This window comes from Lathyrus oleraceus, chromosome 1 (assembly GCF_024323335.1).
Source record: "Lathyrus oleraceus cultivar Zhongwan6 chromosome 1, CAAS_Psat_ZW6_1.0, whole genome shotgun sequence".
Classification (NCBI taxonomy): domain Eukaryota; kingdom Viridiplantae; phylum Streptophyta; class Magnoliopsida; order Fabales; family Fabaceae; genus Lathyrus; species Lathyrus oleraceus.
Window position 1 is genome coordinate 183,710,981 of NC_066579.1, and position 27,860 is coordinate 183,738,840.

General features: G+C 41.6%; 1 protein-coding gene across 1 annotated transcript; it reads left to right on the forward strand.

Annotated features, from left to right (window-relative positions):
• The first annotated feature begins 1,043 nt into the window (after positions 1 to 1,043).
• LOC127098426 (uncharacterized) lies at positions 1,044 to 4,670 on the forward strand. Its single transcript, XM_051037022.1, has 6 exons — positions 1,044 to 1,072; positions 1,503 to 1,643; positions 2,186 to 2,237; positions 2,860 to 2,991; positions 3,129 to 3,179; positions 3,570 to 4,670. Exons 1-6 carry the CDS (start codon positions 1,044 to 1,046, stop codon positions 4,668 to 4,670), a joined length of 1,506 nt encoding a protein of 501 aa, XP_050892979.1.
• The last annotated feature ends 23,190 nt before the right edge of the window (positions 4,671 to 27,860 follow it).

Consider the following 27,860-nt stretch of genomic DNA (forward strand, 5'->3'; position numbering starts at 1 on the left):
ACCTTAATAAAACTGAAATATTCATTATGTTTTACGTCGGTAGCTCGACAAAATTAAAAATTAACTTAAAAGCATAAAATCATAGTTTAGAAAGCATGAAATCCTAATTACAAAGCATGAGATGGTATCCTCCCCCACACTTAAACAAAGCAGTGTCTACAATGCTTCAGTGTCAGGCAGGAATACAAAAACATCTGGTAGAGATTAACCACTACAACGATCGATATGATCAAAGAAAAGGTGCATGGAATACACCACTTGGTGAAGGTGATCAAATTGTTCGTTAGCTATATCTATAAATCCATATAAGTCTTGGCGAATGGTAGTAACATCAACTCTCATAGCAGCCACTTCAGTCCGAAGGGTATCTAGTGCCATATTATGGTTGTTAAGAGAAGTGGTACGAGCAACAGAGACATGTGTAGGTGCATCAGAGATAGGAAGACTATGACACTCATAAACAGGAGGGGATCTAGGAGGTGAAGGTGACTCACCCTGGCCTTCTAAATTATAAAGCTGGTTGTTACGGTTGCGTGCATTGGTTCGTTCAGTGTTGGGCAGGGTGAATTGGTGAACTACCTGATTGCTGATTAACAATTGGAACTCACTAGGTCCAAGGTTTCCTATTAGTCTGTTATTAAAATAGAAGGTTATGTTCATTGGCAGATGCCTCCTAGAGGGGTCATGCGTGAGAGTGCGGTTCTTAGGGTTAAGGTTGCAGCAATCACGGTGACATGTTCACCAATCAGGATGGGACCATGAGTAACACGGGTAATCCTACCTAGGTTTGCAAGCATGAAGGTCGCAACCTAGACTGAAAAACACAGAACATAATGAATAATTCATCCCTAGACACAATCATACTGCTTTTCGGTTTTCCAAAAAGGGTGTAAGCTACGATCATATGGGAATAACGAATAACATGGTTATGGATTTGGGTGGAGTTCCTGGAATTGGGTTCTGTGAGTGTTTCTCTAGAAATTCTATCCCAGAAATAGTCAAGTTCACGGGCAGTAAATGTATCCTCTTGTGCCATTATGAAAATGTCGGGTCCATTAGGAAATCCTAACAGGTCCGCTATCTCACGATGGTTAAAATGATAAGTGTACCCAAAAAGCCTAAATGATACTCGACCTCTATTGAATCTCATCCCTTGGTTAGGGTCATAGAAAAAGGAACTTAGGAATTCTAGTGTTAGCTTATGGTAGGTTGAGAATTTCTTCCTAATAAAGCCTTCCCATCTAAGTTGGTTGAACATAAAATTGATGCTCTCTCCTATACCTAGGGTAGACATGGTAGGTTGATCGGTCTCCAATTCTACTTGTTTTCTGACACTCATTTGACACAAATTCACGAAGTCGATAACATATTATTCTATATGTTATGTTATTTTGTTTAAGTAAATTAGTTGTTTGCATTTCTATTCAATTTTGATATGTATCTTTGGTTTGCGTCATTATACTCCATTTTATGTCTCCTTGTGGTAGTTTGATTGGTTTCAGGTGTAAGCAAGAATACCCAAGGACTCGCCAAGGGAATCTGACGTTCCGGGCTCGTCGGAAGAAGAAATTTGATGGTACAATAGCCCTGACACAGCCACCCGTGTTGCCCAACACGACCCGTGGCAGGAGAAGGGAAGCCAGGTGCAAAAACAGGGAGCTGACACGGGTGCCCGTGTCAGCTAACACGGCCCGTGTCAACAACCCTGGAAGAGGCGTGTTGGAGCCAGGGCATCAGTCAGCCAACACGGTTGGTCGTGTTGCCTGACACGGCCAGTGTTGGCTTGGACACCTCATTTTCTATTTTTTCATGTGTTTTGGCATTGCTGATCCCGGAGGGCATTATGGACATTTGCTACATCAAATATTTGATCAGGAACTATTTAGGGGACTTTTGGAGATTGAGAATGAAAACTTTTTACACGATAGATTGAAGTGATCAAGAGTTGCGGAGAACGAAGGTCCTTCAAGAGCGGATGCTATTGAAGATCAACGGGATTCCCTTATTCTTGTATTGTCTAAATTTTACATTGTATCTTATTTGAATAATATGAGTGGCTAAACCCCCCAATGTCAAGGGGGTGTCCCTGAATTGATCGTGTAATGACTCTGAATTGATAATTTCCTTAATATGATGTTTGTTTGTCAATTTCATTGTGCAATGTTTTTAATGCTTTCATTATCAGAAAAATAAGGATTGTTATATGGTTAATAATTTGCGGGATTGCAATTGTTAAGGTTTTTGCACAGTGAAACTGTAATAGATATCACCTAGGACTAGGGATACCCTATGGTTACCGGTTATATATCGTTATTTCAAAAGGCTTGGTTTCATTTTAATCGCCTAAGGACTTAGAGATTAGAATGAATAACCAAAGGTTTCCCTCTTAGGTCTTAGAGGAAACAATTTTAAGATCCGGTAATTGCAATTTTGAACTGTTTAAGAAGATATACATTCAAGGTCATTACAGGAGATATTCATACACCATCATTGGCATAATATTATAAATTATTAAAAAGAATTATTCTGCTTCCATTTCTCATTCCAAATTACTATGACTTATTACAAACCCCCGATTATTTGTTTTATTCAATTGAATCATAATTTAAGCTCATATTGTTACGCAGTCCTCGAGATTGATATTTGGGAAACATCCCTATTATTACTACATCGGTAAAATAGTACACTTGCTCTTTTTCTGATCAAGTTTTTGGCGCCGTTGTCGGGGACTGCCAAATATAAAGTTTAAATTATTTCAATTGAAATTTTGTTGCTCTGCAACTAAAATTTATTTTCCGTTATTTTAATAATTTATTTCGATTAATATAAAATAATTTGTGTATGATATTTGTATGCAAGGTAAGGCATCAGTTGATTTTCCTTTTGACGCAGAAATCGAAAGAACTTTGCGGGCAAGACTCATGCAAGCTCAATTGGCAAGACTGGAATCATAAGAAGAACAACCTTCCATTCATTCAGGTTCAGATTCAGGTTCAGAGAGAGAGATCAAAATAATGGGGGAGAATCCACTGCCATCAGAAAGACTGTTGGGTGACTACGGAGGTGCAAATGCACCAACCAACAGATTAACAATTGTCAACCAACCAGTGAATGTGGCTAATTTCTAGTTACATCCTAGTACTATTAATCAACTTGAAAGGAATCATTTCACCGGAAAGGTAAATGAAGATGCAAACAAGCATTTGCAGAGGTTTCTGACCATGGGCAACACTCTAAAAATTGATGGTCACACCGAAGAAGCTAAGAAGTTGAGAATGTTCCCGTTCACCTTAGCGGAAGAAGCCGACAAATGGTTCTATTCTCTACCAACCGGTAGCATTACATCTTGGGAAGAAATGGAAAAAGCCTTCCTGAATGAGTATTTTCCAGCGTCGGTTTTTCTGAGGAAGAGGTATGAAATTATGAATTTTAAGCAGAAGGACGGGGAAACGTTGGGAGACGCCTACAAGAGATTCAAGAGAGTCCTGGCAGCCTGCCCAACTCATAATATGGATCCAATAGAACATATGCAAATGTTTGTGAATGGTCTCAAAATAAAGACCAAATAGTTGATTGATACCGCAACCGGTGGCTCTACTAATTCCTCAACAGCCACCGGTATCAAGAAGATCATTGAAGCTATTGCTGCTAATGAGCACTTGGAGTTGTACGATAGATGTCAAAGTAAACCAGAAGGGGTTATCGATTTAAAGTTGGAAACCAATAAAATCCGTATCGAAGATACTATAGTTGCGGAAGTTAAGAAGAAGCTGAAGGCGATGAATATAGGTACCCAACAGGTGGCACAAGTCCAACCTGCTCCTATTGTCTGTTGTGAGATTTGTAATGGTCTGCACCAAACGGTGTATTGTTTTACAACTCCTCAACAAGTTGAGGAAATCAAATTTGTGAAGCAGAATAATCACTATTCTAACACGTATAATCCGGGTTGGAAGAATCATCCCAACTTCTCATGGAAAGACCAGAAAGGGAACGCTCCTCAACACGGTCAATACCAAACTCAATATCAACAACATCAGCAACAACAAGCCCATAAGAAAGCTGATTGGGAGATTGCCATTGAAAGAATGGTAGCTCATAATGTTAAATTCCAAGAAGAAACCCGAAACAATCAGAAAAACACCACCGCATCCATAAAGAATCTTGAAGTCTATATGGGTCAAATAGCACAGCAATTAGCCTCGAGTTCTCAAGCACAAGGTGCTCTACCTAGTGCAACTGTGACAAATCCTAGAGAGCACAATAATTTGAGCGTCGTGACAACAAGAAGCGGTACATCTCATGAAGTACTTGAGGAGATGGCTGAAGAGAAATATCAATTGGTCAAAGTGGATCTTGAGATCAAAGAAAATGAAGCTGTGAGGGAAGAAGTGGTTGCACCGAAACCAGCGGTGCAAGAAAAAGTCACTGAGCCTAAGCCGGTCATTAAGCTTCCTTTTCCCACCAGAAACAAGAAAAAGGGGCAACATGAGAAAAACTTTGAGAAGTATATAGAGTTGTTCAATAAGCTAGAAATTAACATTCCTCTTTTGGAAGCACTTAAACAAATGCCTACTTATGCCAAGTTCATGAAGGACATCATTTCTAAGAGGTGTACCATCGATACCAACCCGATTGTTCTAACCGAAACTTGTAATGCTATTTTGTAGGGTATGAAGATCCCAATGAAGAAGAAAGATTAAGGAGCGGTCACTATTCCTTGTACCATTGGAGACAGGTCATTCAAAAAGGCTCTTATATATCTAGGAGAAAGTGTGAGTCTCATGCCGTAATCCATTTATAAGAAACTTGGTATAGGGGCTGTGCAAGATACCAGGATGACACTCCAATTCGCCGATCATTCGGTTAAGAAACCTTATGGTACTGTTGAAGATGTTCTACTGAAAATTGACAAGTTTGTATTCCCCGTGGATTTTGTGATTCTAGAAATGCCTGAAGATGAAGAGATCCCTCTCATTCTTGGGAGACCCTTTTTAGAGACGGGAAGATGCTTGATCAACATAGAAGAAGGGACTATGACATTGAAGGTTTATGATGAGGAATTAAAGATTGATGTTCGAAACACCATGAAATACAAAGATCATATTTGCACCAGTCATACTATAGAGGTTCTGGATCAAGTGATGACGTATGATAGTCCTTTGAATGCACCACAGTTACCTTTGGAAAGAGTGTTGAGTTTGTCCATTTTCGACAGTGATAAAGAAGTGGACAACGGGGAATCCGAAGTCCTGGCCATGATGGATGCACAACCCCCTTAGAAAGGATCTCGACCACACCGGTGGGAAGATTTACGATTACCTCAAACTAGTGAGGAGGATAAAGAGCCCAAGAAGGGAACGGGGTTGAAACAACTTCTTGAGAATCTCAAATATGTCTTTCTCGATTCTGAAGGTAAATGCCCAGCTATAATAAATCTGAGCCTCAAGAATATCCAAGAAGAGAAGCTCATCCAAGTCCAGGAAAAATACAAAAATGCTATTGGATGGGCAATTATGGATTTGAAAGGTATTATCCCTACGGTGTGCATGCATAAAATTCTCATGGAAGACGACCACAAACCGGTGGTCCAACCGCAAAGAAGACTCAACCCAACAATGAAAGAAGTAGTTCAGAAAGAAATGGTGAAATTGTTAGACGCATGTCTTATATATCCTATTTCTGCCAGCCCTTGGGTGAGTCCGGTGCATGTGGTCCCAAAAAAGGGAGGGACCACTGATCGGAAAAATAGCAAGTGTACTATTTTTACCGCTGTAGTAATAAGGAGTTTTATTTCCAAGTATCGATCTCAAGGATTGTGTAGGAAATACTTATTTTAATTTGATTCTATCAGAACAAAAAGATAATGGTTAGGTTGTTTTGGAATTTATGATAGTAAACACAAAAATAGTAAAAATAATTGATTAAGATAAAAGATGCTAGGGTGAGTGGTTGAGTTAACCGGTTATGAATTCAGTCAAGATTTCCTTAATACTTATGAAACATTCAATCACCTAACCTCAGAATGTTCTTACTTAAGTCCTTAAGGAAGAAACTATTAAACTACCAATTCTTACTCAAATGTCCATTCAATTAATCATTGGTTTTAATCATACAAAATATCAAGGTTTACGGTGATTTACGAAAGTTACTAGTCCTAGATGATGCATTCATAAACCCAATTGTGTGAAAACCCTAACAATCACAGTCCTGTTATTGAAAGTCAGAGATCAATTTGTATTTGTCCGATACAAAAGCATAATAACATCACACAATTGAATTGAAATACGTAACATAGTAATCAAGAAATCATTGGTTCAAATTCATAGCATGCGATAACATCAGGACCACCCCCCTAGCATCAGGGGGTTTAGCCTCTCATAGTACTTAAAGAACTCAAAATGTAAAGATTAGACATTACAAAGAATTAGGAGAGTTTGATCTTTAATGGTTGATGCCCTTGAATCTCGCCGTCTTCAAATCCGTCGTATTCGCTATCTTCTCCAATGCAATGTTTTCTTTCGTCTGTAAAAAGGTCTTTCTTCTTTCTCTTCCAAGCCTTCTTATAGCTTCAGATGAATCTCCTCCAAGCAAAAGGTCCAAACTACCCTTAATGAGCAGAATCAGTTCACAAAGCAAAAATTAGGTTTTCCAAGCTGCGTCCAATCAACACGGCCGTGTGGTGGCACACGGGTGGCCGTGTTGTTCTTCATAATTAATTATTTTCAGCACAAGCTACAGTGGCAACAACACGGGCCGTGTTCCTCCACACGGGTGCCCGTGTTAATGCACTGTTTTAATCAACACGGCCGTGTGGTGGCATACGGGTGCCCGTGTTGATCTCTGTTTTTCTGCTCCCATTCTGCTCTGCCTGGTCAACAACACGGGCAGTGTTGTGGCACACGGGTGCCCGTGTTGACCTGCTGTTTCTTCATATTTTTGCCTTTCAGAGTGTCCATAACTTCACCATTCTTGCTTTTAAACCTGTGCAATGGCCTGTAACAATGACACTACCAAACGAAGCATAAACGAGATCTTTTTGACATAAACTTGTAATCGAATGCAATGCGATACCAAACCAACAAAACATGATAAATGACTCCAAAGCAACTGAAAACAAACATAAATTTTACCAAAGTGATGAAAATATGTCGGATTAACGGCGGGAATTCAATGGAAATGGTGACCGATCAACCACCGTCATAAGAAACGAGAAGAAGGAGTTAATCTGTACAAGGATAGTTATAGGTTGGCGTGTGTGTATTGACTACGGGAGGTTAAACATAGCAACTAGAAAAGACCACTTCCCGTTGCCATTCATTGACCAAATGTTGGAAAGGCTAGACGGACATGATTACTACTGTTTTCTATATGGATACTCCGGGTATAATCAGATTGCAGTGGCTCCAGAAGACCAAGAGAAGACATCATTCACATGCCCTTATGGCGTGTTTGCATATAGAAGAATGTCATTCGGGCTGTGTAATGCTCCAGCCACTTTCTAACGTTGCATGACTTCCATCTTTGTCGACATGCTTGAAAAGCATATGGAAGTGTTCATGGATGACTTTTCGGTCTTTGGATCCTCGTTTGGTAATTGTTTACTAACCTTTATCTTGTTTTAGACAGGTGCCAGAAAACCAATTTAATTCCGAACTGGGAAAAATGTCACTTCATGGTGCAAGAAGGAATAGTCTTGGGTCACAAAATTTCCTACAAAGGAATTGAAGTTGACCAAGCAAAAGTGGAAATGATATATAAACTCCCGCCTCCAGTTAACGAGAAAGGTATTAGGAGTTTCTTAGGACACGCAGGTTTTTACCGCAGGTGCATAAGAGATTTCTCTAAAATCGCAAAACCGCCGACCACTCTATTGGTCAAGGATAAGGCTTTTATGTTCGATAAAGAATGCACCACATATTTTGAGACATTGAAAAACAAATTGATTTTAGCACCGATTGTTATTGCCCCAGATTGGTCTCTTCCATTTGAGATCATGTGCGATGCTAGTGATATTGTTGTAGGGACAGTTCTAGGACAGCGAAGAGAGAAGTTGCTACATGTAATTTACTATGCTAGTCATGTGCTAAACCTTGCACAAATGAACTATGCAACAACTGAGAAGGAGTTATTGGCCGTGGTTTATGCATTTGACAAATTCAGGCAATACTTGTTAGGATCAAAGGTTATCGTTTATACTGACCATGCTACTTTGAAATACTTGTTCACTAAACAGGATTCTAAGCCGAGGCTTCTAAGGTGGACCTTACTCCTCCAAGAATTTGATGTGGAGATTAGGGACAAAAGGGGATGTGAAAACACCATAGCTGGTCATTTATCCCGAGTTTCACCAATTGAAGAAACGGAAGAAAAAAGACCAATAAAGGATAAGTTTACTGATGAACACATCCTCGCTGTCATCGGTATCCCGTGGTTCGTAGACTATGCAAATTATTTGGTAGGTGGTGTAATCCCTAACGATTTTGATTCTAACAAGAAGAAAAAGTCTGTTCATGATTGCAGATTCTACTTGTGGGATGACCCATTCCTATACAAGAGAGGAGTAGATGGGTTGGTTAGAAGATGTGTCCCGAAAGAGGAACAAAGGGATGTACTCAGAGCTTGTCATGACTCGGATTATGGAGGACACTTCAGTGGTGACAGAACATCAGCTAAAGTCATTCAAGGTCTATATTGGCCCACACTATTCAAAGATGCCCAAGACATAGTCAAGGAGTGCGACAGATGTCAAAGAACGGGGAATATTTCTAAGAGAAATCAAATGCCGCAAAATGCTATGCTGGAAGTTGAATTGTTTGATGTATGAGGAATAGACTTCATGGGACCGTTTCCACCCTCATTTGGAAAGAATTACATCTTGGTAGCAGTGGACTACGTATGAAAGTGGGTGGAAGCGGTGGTATTACCCACCAATGATTCTAAAATGGTTGTGACTTTTCTGAAGAATAATATTTTTTCGAGGTTTGGAGTGCCGAGAGCACTTATCAGTGATGAAGGTACTCATTTTTTAAACAAACTGATGGAGAATCTGCTGAAAAAATATAATGTTAAATACAAGGTCGCCACTCCGTATCACCCTCAAACGAGTGGCCAGGTCGAAGTGTCCAACAGGCAGATAAACCAAATACTGGAAAAGACTGTGTGCGAACCTCGAAAAGACTCGGCAGTGAAGTTAGAAGATGCACTATGGGCGTACAGAACGACATTCAAAATGCCTATAGGTATGTCCCCCTATCAGTTAGTTTACAGTAGAACTTGTCACTTGCCACTAGAGTTGGAGCACAAAGCATTTTGGGCATCCAAATTCTTAAATTATGACCTTGCCAAAGCTGGTGAATCCCGAATTCTTCAACTCCATGAGCTAGAAGAGTTTAGGAATCAAGCCCATGAGAATGCCAAACTCTATAAGGAGAAGACAAAAAAAATGGCATGATCAGAAGCTACAGAAAAAGGAGTTTGCGGAGGGGCAGTTGGTGCTCTTGTTCAATTCCAGGTTAAAACTCTTTCCAAGAAAGTTGAAATCCAGGTGGTCAGGCTCGTTCTTGGTTCATAAAGTGTTTCCCCATGGAGCAATAGAACTTCAAAATCCTAGTAACGGGGATACATTTAAGGTGAACAGACAAAGATTGAAACATTACTACAAAGGGCAGGAAAGTGGTTTGATTGAAAATGTTCGTCTCCGAGGATAAGAGGTATGACCGTCTAGCCATGCGACATTAAACGCATCGCTTCATGGGAGGCAACCCACGCTGTTTAATTCTAACAATTTCAGTTGTTTTGGTGTGGTTAATTTTTTTTTTGTAGGTTCGCAAAATAAATCGCACAAGACGGAAGGAGAGGTTTGAGCCCAACCTATAGAAGACATTTTGCTAGAAGAGCAAGGAGAACAGATGAAAAAAAATAAGATTTTTGGATGAAAACAGGGGTCTGACATGGGTGCCCGTGTCAGGCCAGGCGCCCAAGGGTCAAAAAATTTCCAGTAGGCTGACACGGCCCATGTCAGCTCTACTGTACAAGGAGTGTGTTTACAGCGTCCTGACACGGACGCCCGTGTCACGGGACACGGCCCGTGTCAGGAAGCACGGTGGAGAAATTTTGAATTTCAAAAGTTGTTTTTTATGGCCCCCACTCGGATTTTTCACCAATTAAAATCCTTATTCCCCTCATTTAATCCCTTTAATCAGATTTTTACCTATTCTCTCTCGCATTTTCACTAAACCCTTCTTATTCCTCCATTCTCTTTCCATTTTTCTCCATAACCTCACCAACAAAAGCTCACTCCTTTACCACAATACGTCGTCCAAATCACCGACTCACTTAACGGAAGTTGCTCCACTCTCCGTCCTCTACAAGTACACGGTAATATTTTCTCCTTTTTCCATACTTTATTTTTGTTCATAATTTTTTTTTGCAGGAACCAATCGTGCCGCCTAAGCGAATTGCTAAGGGGAAGCAAACGGAGGTTGAGCCATCAAGACCTTGGAAAAGGAAAATCCGCCATACAAATCCGCACGACATAATTTTCGACAACCCGGAGCAAGAAATACGTTACTCATATCACGTCAAGCGTAAGATAACACCAATGAGGTATTTATGCTCTGACACTTTAGCTCAATTGGGTCTGTCTGAGGAATTGGATATGATGTTTCATGTGTTATGCATGCTTGAATTTGTGCACTGTGAGGCGTCTACATATGAGCGTATTACTTTGGAATTTTTTAGCACTATTGAGTTCAAGTTGAAGAAAGGATGGATAGGTACCACAATGTACTATGGTGGAATAATGCATTTCATGTTATATAATGTTGACCACGAGTTGACAGTGGAGCAGCTGGGTGAGATTCTCCGTTTACCCCTGTATGGCCCCGGAGCCGTTCCGGATAGCTTTGATGCTAAAACCTTTTGGTTGGATATTACGAGGCGAGCCGATTATATGGCAAAGGGGGCTAAAGCATCTGGCATTCAGAACCCCTGTTTCAGGTATGCTCATAAGGTATTGGCTTTCACACTCTTCGGAATAGGTGATAGTACAGGTGTGGCTACCCAGATGGAGCTTTTCTTTCTGTTTGCCGTGGCAAACCGAGTTGCTGTGAGCGTTGCAGCATTTGCAGCGGACTACCTCGGTAGAGTGGGCAGAGCAGCTCAAGGGGGAATTTTCATCGGGGGCATAATCACACAGATTACCCACCATTTCAGTTATGACCTTGTTGTACTGAATGAGACACTAGTGTCAGGTAAGCATAAACTGGACATGAACGCGTTAGTTCAGCAAGGTATGATATCCCAAATCTCTGATTATTATGTTTTGATGAGTTCTAGTTAGTTTATCATGACACTTCCTGACCCTGCAAGAATAAGCATTGCCAACACTGCCAATTGGCTATATGAGAGTGTCGTCCAAGACGATATGGACGAGCAGAATGCTGACCCATTTGTTGCAGGTGACCAACAAGAGGAAGAGGTGCAGGAGAAGTTTGTCCCTCCGCATGAGGACACCACGTATACATGTTCCGTTTCATCAGGAGGGTAAAGATCCCCAAGGCTTGAAGGGCAGGATGGTCCGCGCTTGGCGCAAGATCCATAAGAAAGGAAGGAAGGAGCTAGGTCCGAAGAACTGTATCGCTTTGGAACCCTATACCTCTTGGGTTAGGAGGAGAGCTTCTGAGTACCTCATGCCTTATGAGTATCCAAGACCCACACCTTTGGTTGTGGCTGGGCCTTCAACCCTCCCTAGCCAAGGAGTAGAGGAGTTGAGAGACGAAGACCGTTCGCGTGCTTGGATCCGTGAACGAAAGGAGTTGCTTCAGCAGATCAGAGAGAATGATGCTTTGATAGAGTTCCTTGAGCACCTGGTTATTGATGATCCTGATGACGCATTGACTTCTCTACTTCCTCAGTCTTCCAAGTTTTGGAAGAGGAAGTATGATCGACTCGCCAAAGAGAAGGCAGATATGGAGGTAGCCTATGAGAGGGAGGTGAAGAGGCTTCGTGCAACTTATCTATCGGTCTCGAGGGCTTTGGACGATTGCTTCTAGGGATCCATAGGATGTTCATTTTCCTTCTCTCTTGTATTGTATTTGGTTACCAAGACTGTACTTCTTTGGCGTAAAAACATTTGCAAATATTAATTGACGTGATATTTCCGTATGTGATAAACGTTTAATATTTCCAAAATTTGCAAATAAGACTCTAAAGTTCCTCTGATATAAAAATTAAATCATAAGCATTGCATGCATCATGTTTATCTATTCCTAGGGGTTTATATCTTCTTCTTGATTCTAGTCGGGGTTTTCTTACACTGTTTATCTAATGTGAGACTGGAATCAAGGGGTAGAATACCCTTTGAAATTGATAAACATGTCATTGCATTTGCATATTCATTAGCATGTCTTGCATAACAGGTACCGCCGCAATGTTCTCATCTTATTTGGTATTCCATTATTAGGATAGCTGACTCAGGCATTCACCGATATGGTACCCGAAGGAATCAACATAGAGCAATGGAAGGTTTACAAGCAGAGCTCGCTGAGATGAGGATTCGCATGAATCAGTTCATGGAAGTGGTCCAAGGAGTGGCTCAGGGACAGCAGGAGATTAGATTATTGGTACATGGGAATCCCCCTACTACTCAACCAGAGGTTGTGGCTGATCCTCCCGTTGGGGAGGCTAATTGACCCAATGGACCGGGGCCTATCCCAATCCCACATGGCAACCTTGGTCAACAACCCATCTATGATGATCAGGAGGATCAATTCCCCCTGCTTCAGGAGGACTTTGGCATGGGCCATGGTATGGACCCTATGTTTCGGAGACTGGAAGAGAGGTTGAAAGTTGTGGAAGGGCAGAATGCTCTTGGTGTGGATGTTACTGACTTGGGGCTGGTCCCAGGCGTGAGAGTTCCGCCAAAATTCAAAGTCCCCGTGTTTGATAAGTACAATGGCAACTCTTGCCCGACGACTCATGTACAAGCTTACTTCCGCAAGATGATCGCGTATTCTGATGATGAGAAGCTGCTCATGTACTTCTTCTAAGACAGCCTAGTTGGGGCATCCTTGGAGTGGTATATGAGGCTGGACAGAGCCCATATTCGCTGCTAGAGAGACTTGGCTGAGGCCTTTGTGAAGTAATATCAGTACAATGCGGATATGGCACCTGACAGGACTCAGCTCCAGAATCTGTCTCTCAAGAGCAACGAGTGCTTCAAAGAGTATGCTCAACGCTGGAGAGAGTTGGCTTCCCGTGTTCAGCCTCCGATGTTGGAAAGAGAGATGGCCAACATGTTTATGAACACACTGCCCGAGTCTTATTTGGAGCGTCTGGTGGGTTGCAACGCCTCGAATTTTGCTGATGTGGTTTCTACCGGTGAGAGAGTGGAGAACTATTTGAAGACGTGTAAGATCCAAAATGGGGTTGGATCATCTTCGGGGTCAAAGAAGTCGTTCTTAGAAGGACAGAAGAGGAGAGAAGGGGATGCAAATGACATATCTTCTTATCAGAACAGGGGTAACCGGAGGAATAACTTTCAGAATTACCATCAACAACCTTATGTTGCAGCAGTGACCATTCCGGCTGCAGCACCAGTGCAACAACAACAACCTCAACGTTAACAAAATCAATACCAACAACAATAGGGTAACAAACCTGCTTATCAACAGAGACAGAGGATGATGGATAGGCGTTTCGACACTCTTCCGATGTCGTATGCCCAGTTGCTTCCCAACCTTCAACATTTGCAACTTGTGCAGTTACGCACTTTGGCTCCTCCCGTTGGCAGGCTTCTAGTGGGTTATGACGCCAATGCTAGGTGTAATTTTCACTTTGGGGCACCTGACCACACTATTGAGAACTCCAAAGCTTTTAAGCACGTAGTTCAGGACCTTATTGATTCAAAGGCCATTAACTTTGCGCCGGCTCCTAATGTTGTCAACAATCCTATGCCGCAGCATGGTAGAGCAACTGTTAGCATGGTTGAAGGAGAAGTCAAATTAGTCAAGGAGGTGTTGAAGCTGAAGACTCCGCTGTTAGAAATCAAAGAATACTTGCTAAAGGCAGATGTTTTCCCCGGCTGTGTGAGCGGTTGTTTGGGTTGTGTTGCACAGAGTGAGGGTTGTGTGAAGCTGCAACAGGGTATCCAGGCCTTGCTTGACGATGGTATCCTCCGAGCTGAAGACTTATCTGCCCAAAGGTCTGTTGAAGGGGTTGTTGAAGGGGTTGTTGAGAATGCAGATGTTGATCCTCTCTTTCCTGAAGATGTTGAAGAATTTACAAATGTTGTTCCTGCTGATTTTGTAATTCCCAATGATGTAATTAATTTTTCTGATGTTGTTGCTGATATTCCAAACATGGTGTTTGATTCTGATGTACTTGCTGAACTTGATTCCGATGTTTCGGATGTTTGTACTTCAATAAATAAGATTTCTGAGTATGACTATGACGTTGCCACTATCACAATTTTCTACCCGACCGCTCAGATCAGTGCGCCAGTAGCGCAACCGGTGCCACCAGTGCGACCACATCAATCCACTATGACCATCACGACCCCTGGTCCTTTACCTTTCACCAGCGAAAGGGCCACTCCTTGGCATTACGGGCGGAGTGTGTACACGCATGATCATGGAGTGGAGCAGCCACTGAAAGTAGAAGAGGTGCAGGATCAGAAGTCTGAACCTGGAATTGAGATAAAAGATCCTGCAGTGGACAATGTTGGTGGAATCGGGCGATTCACCAGAAGTGGTAGACTGTTCTCACCACCGGTTACCCAACCTGATAGTGCTGACGCCGCGGTAAAGGCCAAAGGCAAACAAGTTGTGAATGAGGGTACCTCTGCACCACAGGTTGGCTCTGAGCCTGCTTTTGCGAAGGATGTGGACGAACTTTTGAGAATTATAAAGAAAAGTGATTACAAGGTAGTCGATCAGTTGATTCAGACGCCATCCAAGATATCTATTCTCTCACTCCTGTTGTGTTCGGAGGCACACAGGGAGGCACTCCTGAAGGTCCTTAATGCTGCATATGTGCCTCAGGAGATCTCAGTGAACCAACTAGAAGGGATCATTGCAAATGTTCATGCAAGCAACGGGTTGGGTTTTACTGATTCTGACTTGACGCCAGCTGGACGCGATCATAACAAGGCTTTGCACATCTCGATGGAGTGTAAAGACACTGTGCTATCCCATGTTCTGGTGGATACAGGTTCCTCTCTCAATGTGCTACCCAAGAGAGCCCTGTCAAGGTTAGATGTAGAAGGTTTGATCTTGAAGCCTTCCGATCTTGTGGTAAGAGCCTTCGATGGTTCTAAGAGGTCGGTGTTCGGAGAGGTAGAATTTCCAATTCAGATTGGATCACAAACCTTTAACACCGTATTCTATGTGATGGATATCAGTCCTTCGTATAGCTGCTTGTTGGGTCGTCCTTGGATCCACAATGCTAGGGCAGTCTCCTCGACCTTGCATCAGAAGATCAAGTTCCCGATCAACGGAAGAATTATCACTGTCTGTGGTGAGGAGGATATTCTGGTCAGTAACTTGTCTACGTTCAAGTATGTAGAGGTAGAAGGTGAGATTCATGAGACCCTGTGTCAGGCCTTTGAGGCAGTTCAAGTCAAGGATGCAGCTCCAGTGGAAGAGGTTGAAGCAGGTGCCTCTTGTAACACCTCAAAATTTGCCCTCCTCTCTTGGGACTAGCTTAACATATTGCATAAGCATTTTATAGGTCATTAGGCATTGCATATTTGCATATCATGTGGCTACATTGAGCAAGTCATCCTCCTAAGTCTTGATCAGAAGATAAAGAGGTTAAGATGCAAGCTAAGGTTTAATTGAACTGATCACTAATCATCTGAGGATTGTGCTACAAATTAGGGTTTCTTGGTTGTCAAGGGGATTGAGTTTCATCTTGGTTGAAATGGTACATCATCATCATCATGGTCTTGTCATCACCAAGAGGTTCATCATGCTTGATCAGATACCTTGAGATTAGGGTTTTGACCTCTGGTCAACCCTAATCAGTTGCATTGTGCCAATCAGGGCTTGGCAAGGAGATGAGGTTTTAAATGGATATGGGGATCATCATATGCTTATATTGAGATTATGGAAGCTAGGGTTTCATCATTGAGCCATTTCATCAGGAGTTTGAGGCTCAAGTTCATCAGTCAAGCTGAAATTCATCTATCAGTCAGAAAAAGTCAACTGTGGTCAACTGTGCCTGAGTTGATGGATTTGGAGGTGGGAGAGGGTTAGATACACTTCATTCATGTCTAAACAAGTTTCATTTGACATTTCAAACATCAAGAATGAAGAAAATAAAGTCAGATGGAAACTTTCCAAAAATAGAAAGTGACTTGTAATTGAAATTTGCCAAAAATGGAAAGTTTTTCTCCTCAAAATTACATGTCCAAAAATGCTTCAAATGAAAATTTGTCCAACATGAAAGTTGTAGATCTTGCTCTCACCTTTCCAAAAAATCCACGAACATGAATTTCTCATTTGTGGTTGGCAAGTTATGGATTGATCATTGTCCAAAAAAGTGGAATTTCAAAGTGGCATAACTTTTGATTCACAAGGCCAAATGGAGTGAGGTTTTTTTGAGCAAAATTCTTTTGATGTCCTCTATCCAAAACAAGCATTGAATTTCATGAAAAATCATCACATAAAAAGTCCATTTTTCAAGTGAACCAATTTTGAATTTGGAGGGAAAAAGTGCATTTTGAGAATTAAGCCTTGTTTTCACTCCATTCCACTTGCAATAGCTCACAAATACCATTTGAAACTTGCTTAAACCAGAAATTGGCACTGTTACATTGGATTTGCATAAGTGAGGATGGATTGGCTAATTACCATTTAGCATAAAAGTGCATTTTCACTAATCACTCACATTTGGCTAAACTTGATTAACAAAATGGATTAGTGCATCATATAAATGGTTAATCATAACAGAAAATCAGATTAACATTCATTCATCTCAGATCTAGATCCAAAATTGCACAATTCTCTCAACTTTTCATTTTCATTTTTCTGCAAAATTCTCCAAGAACCTAGCCAAGATCTTCATTGATTCATCACCTCCAAGCATTGTAGAAGCTTTTGCAAGCAAGGATTCATCCACATTCGAGCAAATCAAGGACTGTAGCAAGAAGCTCCATCAATGGCATTTTAAAATTGGAGCAAAATTCAAGGCAATTGAGCTGAAGTCTTTCATTCATTCATCAACCTAAGCCTCAGTGATCATCTGTTTTTGCTTTTGGAGGTGTAAAACGCTCGATTCACAACTGTCTTCAAATTGAAGGTGATTTTTCAACTTCAATGATTTTTGAAATTGTTTGATGCTTCTTGTAGATCCTTCCACGTAGGTCATTCTGCAATTCGAATCATTGATTTTCATTAAGAATTGGTCAAGTTATGATGATTTGAATTTTGATGCATGAACATGTTTGCTATCGAATCTCTTAGATCATGAGGAATTAGGTTTAATTAATTTGATATTGTTGATGTAAGTTGTGAGACCTTTCCATTGATATAAGGTTTGTGTGATTTGGTGAAAAATTGTTCATGAGTGATGAATGTATGAAGAACATGTGTGAAGGTTTGAAAAAATTTCCAGAAATGCACTTTGATCCATAATTTCGCGTTTGGCTTGTGGTTATGTGTTTGCGCGCGCTTCAATTTTAAAACCGGACCTGCTTCGATTCCGCTGTAGTGCAATTCTCATTTTGCCTTTTTCAATTTTTTTTTCTTCATATGCCTTTCATGTTTCACATGCCATTCCATACATTTTTTAATTTTTCTTCCAATTGAAAAATTCATATCTCACAAACTATTGATCCAAATTGAATGAGATTTTCTCCACCATGATCCTTGTAATCTCTAGTATTTTTTGGTGATTTTTGTGGAAATTGTGTACGTGTGGTTTTTGGAATGGCTTAGGGTTTGTTCATGTGTATTCTTTCATGCACATTGCTTGGTATTTTGATCATGAAATGATGATGCTTAATTGGATGGAGCTGAAATTTTGCATGCTTATTCTAGAGACCTTAATGGACATTTTGGCTTTGAGCTTGCTATTTTATCATTCCTGGATTGTGAGATATGATCATTTGAACCTAGGTGTGACAATTTGTGTCACACCATTTCTTGCTTGACTTCATGGATTTTGTTGCCATGCCTATTGAACTTGAAATGAGCTGAATTTTTGCATGTTGATACTTCTGGATGTTAGGTTCACATGTGAATTTTTGCGGATTTTTTGGATGTGTTTCCATTTTGATTGAGAATTTCCTTTCTATTTGACCAAATGTGGACCTTTTGTGAGTCATGATTTTAAATGTTTTGTGAAATTCTTGATATGTATTGGATGGACTTGGAATTTTGTGGAGTGATTCTAGACATCTTGAAGTGTATCTTGGTTTTGGGTTGGTGCATTTATCATGTTCCTACACTGTTTTATGCTTGCTTGAAGTTGGTGCATGATTTGGTGCCTTGTTTGGACTTGTTTGAGCATGTTTTGACTTAATTGACTTGCTTCCCATTGTCCAATTGGTTTGAAATTTGGTATGATTGACATGTTATGAGTGCTGTTTAGCCATGAATTTTCTGGAGATTTATTGAATTGTTTTGGATTGAGTTTGAATTTATTCATTCTGTTTGATCCAATGAGCTTCTAGATTGCATGTTTTGCCCTAAATGCTCCATGAAATGATAATGGTTGATGATATGAACATGAGACCAATCGGATTGGATTCTTAATTGATTGAACTTGATTTTTGATAATTTTCATGTTCTGTTTTGAATTTTTGATCCCTATTGGACCCTAGGCTTTGTCCTAGGGGTTTTGCTTCTCATGTTTGGATTGTGTTTCAGGACAAAAGACAAATGGAATGGAGGAAGTAATGCACTTGGTTTGAGTTGATCATGTGAATGATGTTGATTAACATTAATTTTGTTTTGTAGGTGGTGTCTAATTCATTTGTGTTGAGCATTGGCTTATGCTTTGCTTGATGCATTGCTTGTGTACAATTAACTTTTAACTTGTCTGTTTAACTGTTTGAGCTGAGTACTGATCATATTGGATTGATTTCAGGTACCTTAGTTGCTATAGTTCATTGTGAACTTGCTTTTTATTGTTGCTTGGTTGATTAACCAATAGAGGTATAGCATCACTAACTCCATGTAGTCTGGAAGACCTGGCCTGTTACTTGGCCAGGCACCTGTCTGAAGTCCTCCTTAAGAGGCAATGTTTGTGCTTGTTTATCTTTGTCCCCAAGCAGGAAAAGACCTTGAATAAGGCAATTGGCAGACACAAGAGATGTGCAATCCATCTCCTGCTCTTCTGTTGAGTCATCCCTTGGCTCACATTACATGTTGATGCCTTGAGGATAGTAACCCAAGATCCTTGTACAGTTGAGTCAGAGTCATAAGTGTAGAAGGGTTCCCACTTTCTGAACCCACACTTCATTGTCTAAAGCTCTCCCTGGCCAGGGATAAAAGCTGTGAGGCACACCCCTCACTTCCTATTTCATCTGCTTCACCCTGACTCTCAATGTCAGGGTTAAGAGCTAACATCACCCTAATACAGTGGCTTGCTCTTGCAGCCTGACCCTTGTTTGAGCCACCTTTGTCTGTATATAGTGTGTGCTAACTGTGAATGTTTGCTTTGTTTTGATTGTGCTTGCATGCTTTGCTTTGCCTGGTTAGGATTAGCTTGCTGCTTGTGCAAGTAGATAGAAAACTCAACCTAGGACCATTGTGGAATACATGATAACTATTAGGCTCGAGTCAGTCTCCCTTCTAGTTGGTCATTTCCCAATCTCTGGTTAGGAGAAAGTTTCTCCCCTGTTAAGGGGAACTACGTTGCCCTGATCCTCATACCAGATGAGGTACGTAGGCAGGAGGTCGCAAGAGATCTCTCCGGGCACCCTTTTTGTTTTTCACCCTTTTTCTTTTTGTGTGTGTTTGCTTGACAGTTGCTAGGCTCGAGTTCCCGACTCCTTAGTAACTTGTTGCTTGTTTCTTCTTGTGTGTGTAGGAGACGGATGTAAGCCCAGCCATTGGCATTCCGTATCCTCTTGTTGTGTGCTTGGAGTCCGATATAAGTCTATCAAGTGGCATCTGGTTTCTAGTGTGGGTTTGTTTGGTTCGGAAGCTGATGTAAGTCCAGCTATTGGCGTTCGGGTTCCATGTTTGCCTTTTTGTGCGTGTGTTTGTTTCGGCGTGCGTGAGCCGAACTACGGTAGCTCTGATTCTCGTTCCAGACGAGATACGTAGGCATAGGATGCGATGTCCTAGCGAGCCCTCTCCCCTCTTCCTCCACCTGTGTTTCTTGTGTGTGTGATGTTTGTTTTAGCAACCTTTTTCTATCTCTTGAGCGTGGATCCCGTCGAGTACGACGGACGTGAGGGGTGCTAATACCTTCCCCTTGCGTAACCGACTCCCGATCCCATTCTCTTTGGTCGCGAGACCATGCTTTTTCCAGGTTTACTTCGAGCGTTTCCTTTCCCTCTTTGGGATAAATAACGCACGGTGGCGGCTCTGTGTTGTTTTTGTTTTAGCCCGCCGGTTGTTTTTCGCGGATGCGACACCTCTTTGTCGTCCTTCAAGCAGGCACAGGCCTTGGTAAATTCAGGTGTTGCTCCCGGTTGGGGACGTCTGGTGGATTTACCTGTAAAGGAAGACAAGTTTGGGATTGGGTATCAGCCGACATTGACTTCTACAACTTCAACGCCTTAGACTCGTCAGGGGCCGATTACTTTCTCCAGTGCTGGCATCATTCAGTACGGCCAAGTCTCTGTAATCAACAAAGAAGATGGGGATAGTGATTGCGACATTGACAACTGGGTGCGTCCAAGGGTCCCGAGTGAAGTTCTCCGCAACTGGTCTTCTGAAGAGATTATCCAAGTCACTCTTCTTAAAGAGTAATTTTCTTTGTTTATTCATGCATATCCAAGTCTTACGTTCCGCCCAGGGCGTGATGACTCATTGTACGGCTCATCTATGTGGATACCTGCATTTTTTATCATAAATAAAGGACGTCTTTTTGCATTCAAATATTTTGTTCACTGTCTTTTTATTTTTGCAGTTTTCAAAAATAAAAAAAAAATAAATACATTTGGCAATGTTTTGTTTAGTTTCCACTTCTTGTTCACACTCATAAGCACATACCATCACTTATGCAGATGCACGTCACTGGATCCTATTGATAACAGTTTTGCTATGGCTCGCTTCGACTTTGAAAATCCGATCTTTCAAGCTGAAGAAGAGGGTGATGAAGACTGTGAACTCCCTGAAGAACTTCCCAGGTTGTTAAAACAGGAGGAAAGGGTCATTCAACCGCATCAAGAGTCTATTGAAGTGATTAATCTCGGCACCGAGGACGCCAAAAGAGAAATCAAGATAGGGGCTGCTATGGAAGATAATGTGAAGAAGGGGCTGATCGAATTGCTGCAGGAGTATGTTGACATCTTCGCTTGGTCTTATCAGGACATGCCAGGGCTTGACACAGACATTGTGGTACACCGTTTGCCTCTCAAAGAGGATTGTCCTCCGGTCAAGCAAAAGCTCAGAAGAACGAGACCAGAGATGGCTGTCAAGATAAAGGAAGAAGTGCAAAAACAGTTGGATGCAGGGTTTCTAGCTGTTACAAATTATCCGCCATGGGTTGCAAATATTGTTCCAGTACCTAAGAAGGATGGAAAGGTACGGATGTGTGTTGATTATCGGGATCTGAACAGAGCTAGTCCTAAAGACGATTTCCCATTACCTCACATCGACGTTTTGGTGGATAACACGGCTCAGTTCTCGGTATTCTCTTTCATGGATGGCTTTCTGGCTATAATCAAATTAAGATGGCACCAGAAGACATGGAGAAGACAACTTTCATAACCCCATGGGGCACCTTCTGCTATAAGGTGATGCCGTTTGGTCTGAAAAATGCTGGGGCAACATATCAACGAGCTATGGTAACTCTTTTCCATGATATGATTCATCATGAAATCGAGGTTTATGTTGATGATATGATTGCCAAATCTCAGACGGAAGAAGAACATCTGGTGAATTTGCAAAAACTGTTTGAGCGTTTGAGGAAATTCAAGCTGAGGCTTAATCCGAACAAGTGTACTTTCGGGGTGAGATCTGGAAAATTGTTGGGTTTTATTGTTAGCGAAAAAGGGATTGAGGTGGATCCTGCCAAAGTAAAAGCAATACAAGAAATGCCTGAGCCAAGAACAGAAAAACAAGTCTGTGGTTTCTTAGGAAGGTTGAACTACATTGCAAGGTTCATCTCTCACCTAACAGCCACGTGTGAGCCAATATTCAAATTGTTGAGAAAAGATCAGGCCATCAGGTGGAATGATGATTGCCAAAGGGCTTTCGAGAAGATAAAAGAGTATTTGCAGAATCATCCAATCCTTATGCCTCGAGTCCCAGGGAGACCGCTGATTATGTATTTGACAGTACTTGATAATTCCATGGGTTGTGTTCTCGGTCAATACGACGAGATAGGTAGGAAAGAGCATGCCATCTACTACCTGAGTAAAAAATTCACAGATTGCGAGTCGAGATACTCAATGCTTGAAAAGACATGTTGTGAACTTTCATGGGCTGCTAAGCGATTGAGACAATACATGCTGACTCACACGACCTTACTGATCTCCAAAATGGATCTAGTCAAGTATATATTTGAGAAGCCAGCTCTCACCGGAAGGGTTGCTCGTTGGCAAATGGTACTGACAGAGTACGACATCCAGTATACATCCTAGAAAGCCATCAAAGGGAGTATTCTGTCAGAGTATCTTGCTCAGCAGCCGATTGATGATTATGAGCCGATGAAGTTTGATTTTCCGGATGAAGACATCATGTTCCTCAAGATGAAAGATTGTGAAGAGCCAGTTGTTGAGGAGGGACCTGATCCAGATGAAAAGTGGACTTTAATGTTTGATGGGGCCGTCAATGCCAAAGGAAGTGGAATTGGTGCTGTCATTACCACTCCGAAAGGTGCCCACATGCCTTTCACCGCTCGTCTGACTTTTGAGTGCACCAATAATAAAGCTGAGTATGAGGCCTGTATCTTGGGTATTAAGCAAGCCATTGATTTGAGAATCAAGGCTATGGACATCTTCAGAGATTCAACTCTAGTGATCAATCAAGTGAATGGTGATTGGAATACTCTCCAGCCTAATTTGGTCCCCTACAGAGATTACACGAGAAGACTGTTGACTTTCTTCACAATAGTAAAGCTATATCATATACCTCGTGATGAGAACCAGATGGCAGATGCTCTTGCTACTCTGGCCTCCATGATCAAGGTGATTCGGTGGAACTATGCTCCCAGGATCGATGTTATGCGCCTTGATAGGGCCGCGTATGTGTTTGCTGCTGAACTGGTAGTTGATGACAAACCCTGGTATCACGACATCAAGTGCTTTCTGAAAAATCAAGACTACCCTGCAGGGGCATCCAACAATGATAGAAAGACTTTGAGAAGATTGGCAGGAAGTTTCTTCTTGAACAAAGACGATGTGCTGTATAAGAGGAACTTCGACATGGTTTTGCTCAGATGTGTGGATAGACACGAAGCGGACATGTTAATGCAGGAAGTTCATGAAGGCTCCTTTGGTACTCATGCCGGCGGACATGCAATGGCTAAGAAATTGTTGAGAGCGGGTTATTACTGGATGACCATGGAATCTGATTGTTTCAAATATGCTCGGAAGTGTCATAAATGACAGATTTATGCTGATAAGGTGCATGTGCCGCCAAATCCTCAGAATGTGATGTCTTCGCCGTGGCCGTTTGCTATGTGGGGCATTGATATGATTGGAAAGATTGAGCCGACTGCTTCCAATGGGCATCGCTTCATCCTTGTTGCCATCGACTATTTCACCAAGTGGGTCGAAGCAGCGTCATTTGTGAAGGTCACCAGACATGTGGTTGCCCGATTCATCAAGAAAGAAATCATTTGTCGTTATGGGATTCCCGAAAGAATCATTACTGATAATGGTTCTAATCTCAATAACAAAATGATGAAAGAGTTGTCCAAGAACTTCAACATTCAACATCACAACTCTTCCCCTTATCGTCCTAAGACGAACGGTGCTGTCGAGGCAGCAAATAAGAACATAAAGAAGATTGTGCAGTAGATGGTCGTTACGTACAGAGATTGGCATGAGATGCTACCCTTCGCCTTGCATGGGTACCGTACTTAAGTACGTACATCGACCCGGGAAACCCCTTATTCCCTTGTGTATGGTATGGAAGCAGTCATACCTGTTGAAGTGGAGATTCCTTCTCTAAGAGTCATATTGGATGTCAAGTTAGACGAAGCTGAATGGATTCAGACAAGGTTCAATGAGTTGAGTCTTATTGAAGAGAAGCGAATGGCAGCCATTTGTCATGGGCAATTGTATCAGAGTCGGATGAAGAGAGCCTTTGATCATAAAGTGCGTCCTCGATGCTTCCAAGTCAGAGATTTGGTGTTGAAAAGGATCCTTCCTCCTCAGACAGATCATATGGGCAAGTGGACTCCTAACTATGATGGACCATATATTGTTACCAAGGTTTTTGATGGTGGGGCCTTAATGCTTGCAACTATGGATGGTGAAAACTTCACTTCCCCTGTGAACTCAGACGCAGTTAAAAAATACTTCGCATAAAATAGACCCGCTGGACGATAAAAATAATAGTCCAGGCAAAAAAAAAGGGCATCCCGGCGAACCAAGAAAATGAAAAAGGTTCGGGCAAAAGTTAGGGATTAAAAAATGAAAAGATTGTACACCCGGTAAGTTGAAAACCTGAAAGGGCAACTTAGGCAAAAATGGGTATCCCGGTGGATTGAAAACCCGAAAGGGCGATCCAGACAAAAGTTAGGGATTAAGCGAATGACTGCATTCTGAGTAGTTCTGAATATCATCTCGTGTCGATAACCGGAAACTTCCGAAGGATAGGAAACAATCCAATCACCTTTTTCGGAAAGCTGATCATCTGGAGGATCTTGAAGACGAGCGAATCATAGCAGAATTGGAACCCGATAGAAATCCATTTCACATTGCCATTAGATTAATTTCTATTTTTATCTGTTGTGCAATTACCTCTTTCTAGGGATTGCTTCCTGATGTAAATCCCTATTCAGAGGCCATTCAATCAATAAAATCATGTTATTCAGTATATCTCTGTGTCATTTTCATTTTACTGTTTTGTTTGCAAAAATGACGTCCGAATTTTTGATAAACATTACATCATGAAACATAAGAGCTTTACAGGTACGTGCTTAATAAACATTTAAAATTGCTGTAAATTTTAAGTGCTTTGGATCGTCTATTCAGAACAGGAACACTCGGGGCATTTCCTTAAGGTTCCCAGTAGATGATCGCGGTTGTTTTTCTTCGACATTTGGTATTTGGTATCTTATCCCTGCAAAGTTGGTCCAAGCATCGGATTCTTCAATCCCCAGCGGATTCTCACTATTGTACTTCCCCAAGCATTTGTTTCAGACTATACACTCCCCAGTATAGTCGACAGTGCCAGACTGTATATCCCTAGCGGAGTCGACAGTGTCAGACTGTATCTTCCCAGCAGAAACAGCTGCGCCTCAGAGTTCGATGCCAGATCGATGATCTCGACGCTAGATCTATGGTCTATTTCCTTGAAGCATATTCTTGGTACTGTATCGGTGTTTGCTTCCCCTGCTGAGTCGTCTCTCTCGCAGATTATGGTTGCCAGAACCACTGTCGCTTTCCTCAGCAACAAGTTTTCAGTGCTATTCTCTCCCCAGTCAGAGCCTCGGTATTTTATTATTTGCCAGAACACCGTGTGGCGGGTCATTTCCCCACAGAGTTCTTTGTGATGTGCATCTCCAACAGCCTTGCCAGGGTTCAGAAGATTGTGATCATCTCCCCAGAAGAATTCCTTGCCTCGGCTTGGCGTTCTCTCTAACCTAGCATTTCGCATCCCTGCATGTAGAATCATATTGCATTGCATCCTCCCAAATCGCGTAGCATTTCCATTTACATGGAGCATTACGCCATTGAAAAATTCAAACATACGCATGTGAAGCATAAGGCATTCTCGGTATCCCAAGTGATAAGCCAGAAGTTGTTTCCAGTACTCAGACTGAAGATTGTTCATGACTTATCTTTATTATTCCCAGCAGGGGCCGTTGGCCCACGCGCCGCCTCAATTATCATTTTCCCTATTTCCGCCGATGCTGACAGGCATGAAAGTTTCCGGTATTCAGACCGAAGTGGCATTCAGGCTAGTTTTCCGATGTTCAGATCAAAGAAGTTTCTGACGTTCAGGTCGACGCAACTTGTGGCATTCAGGCCAAGTTTCCGGTATTCAGACCAGTTTTTCGATGTTCAGATCGAAGAAGTTTCCGACATTCAGGTCGATGCAACTTGTGGCATTCAGGCCAGTTTTCCGGTATTCAGACCGAAGTGACATTCAGGTCAGTTTTCCGATGTTCAGATCGAAGAAGTTTCTGACATTCAGGTTGATGCAACTTGTGGCATTCAGGCCAGTTTTCCGGTATTCAGACCGAAGTGGCACTCAGGCCAGTTTCCCGGTGTTCAGACCGATGTTTGATAATCAAGTATCGTCCGATGCTCAGATCGAAGTCATTTCCAGTATTCAGATTGATGAGCGGCATTCAGGCCATGGTTATTTCTGTGTTACCATTTATTTTGGTATTCAGTCTAACATTCCTTGTTTCGGTGTTCAGACCGACTCTCACCTTACCAGACAGATTCTTTTTCAAGACCACCTCTTAGCCGATTCTGACAGGCATTGTTACTTCATTTTTTCACTTCAGTGTAAATTTTCGGGCTTTTATCGTATTCAATCACTTGATACCTCGAAAGTGCGAAAGCCGTTGCTATCTTTCTTTCGGTTTTCCAGTTGATTGAATAGGGGCAGCTGTCGTACCCCAAAATTTACCCTTCATTTTTCCTGGAAGCATGGGATTATGTTTTACACTTCATTAGCATCATATTAGGGCATACTCATTGCATACTGCATTAGTGACATGGAGATCAAGTTTTGATCGATCACTCCTTAACAGAAGGAGCCCACACAAAGAAAGATTGAGAATTGGACTTCATTTTCTAAGTATACAAGTCTCAAGGGTCTCAGGGGGGTCCAAGTATCTTATTATGGTCCTCAGTTCATTAGTGAAGGATTCAAAGCTATTAGAGTGTTCATTTGGATTTAATCAGAAATTAGGGTTTCATGGCTACCTGCAACAGGAAATGTTTGGTTGGAAGTAGAGGAGCTCATCCATGTCATGATTAGAGAGGCATCTTGGCCTAGGAAGATTCACAATTATCTCAAAAAGATCCATTGGCAATCAGTGCAATCAGTTCCTGATCATTTTGCCCTAAAACTAGGGTTTGGTATAAAATCAGTTTATTTTTTATTCTTTGGGTGAAACTCTTTTCCATGGCCCTCCATATGTCCACAAGGGTCTACATACCAAAAATCAGCTCTTTATTTGAGCTAGAAGTGCTTCAATTGATCAATGGAATCGGGAATCAGACAGTTTGGGAAAAGTCAACTGTGGGGCCAGAAAAGTCAACTCCTGACATTTTGAGAGTGGAATCTCAAAATCCATGCCTAGGGGATCCTACATGTGAAATTTGATCAAGGTTGGATCATGGATTCATCATTTAATCAGGAATTGGAAAAGTTACTTAATTTGGAAATGGTTGACTTTCCATTTAGGGCAAGTTTTCATGATCGTTGCACTCCCTTTAAGCCCATTTTTCATCAAGATAAAAGCTCCATTTGAAATTTTCTCCAACCTGAAAGTTGTTCCTCTTGTTCCAAGCTTTATAGAGATATAAAGTTTACTCCATTTGG

Coding starts and splice junctions, on each gene's coding strand:
- LOC127098426 (XM_051037022.1), top strand. CDS start 1,044: ATGTCGGGTCCATTAGGAAATCCTAACAG. Junction 2,238..2,859: donor GCGGGATTGCAATTGTTAAG/GTTTTTGCACAG, acceptor TTTGTATGCAAG/GTAAGGCATCAGTTGATTTT. Junction 2,992..3,128: donor TCATTCAGGTTCAGATTCAG/GTTCAGAGAGAG, acceptor GCTAATTTCTAG/TTACATCCTAGTACTATTAA.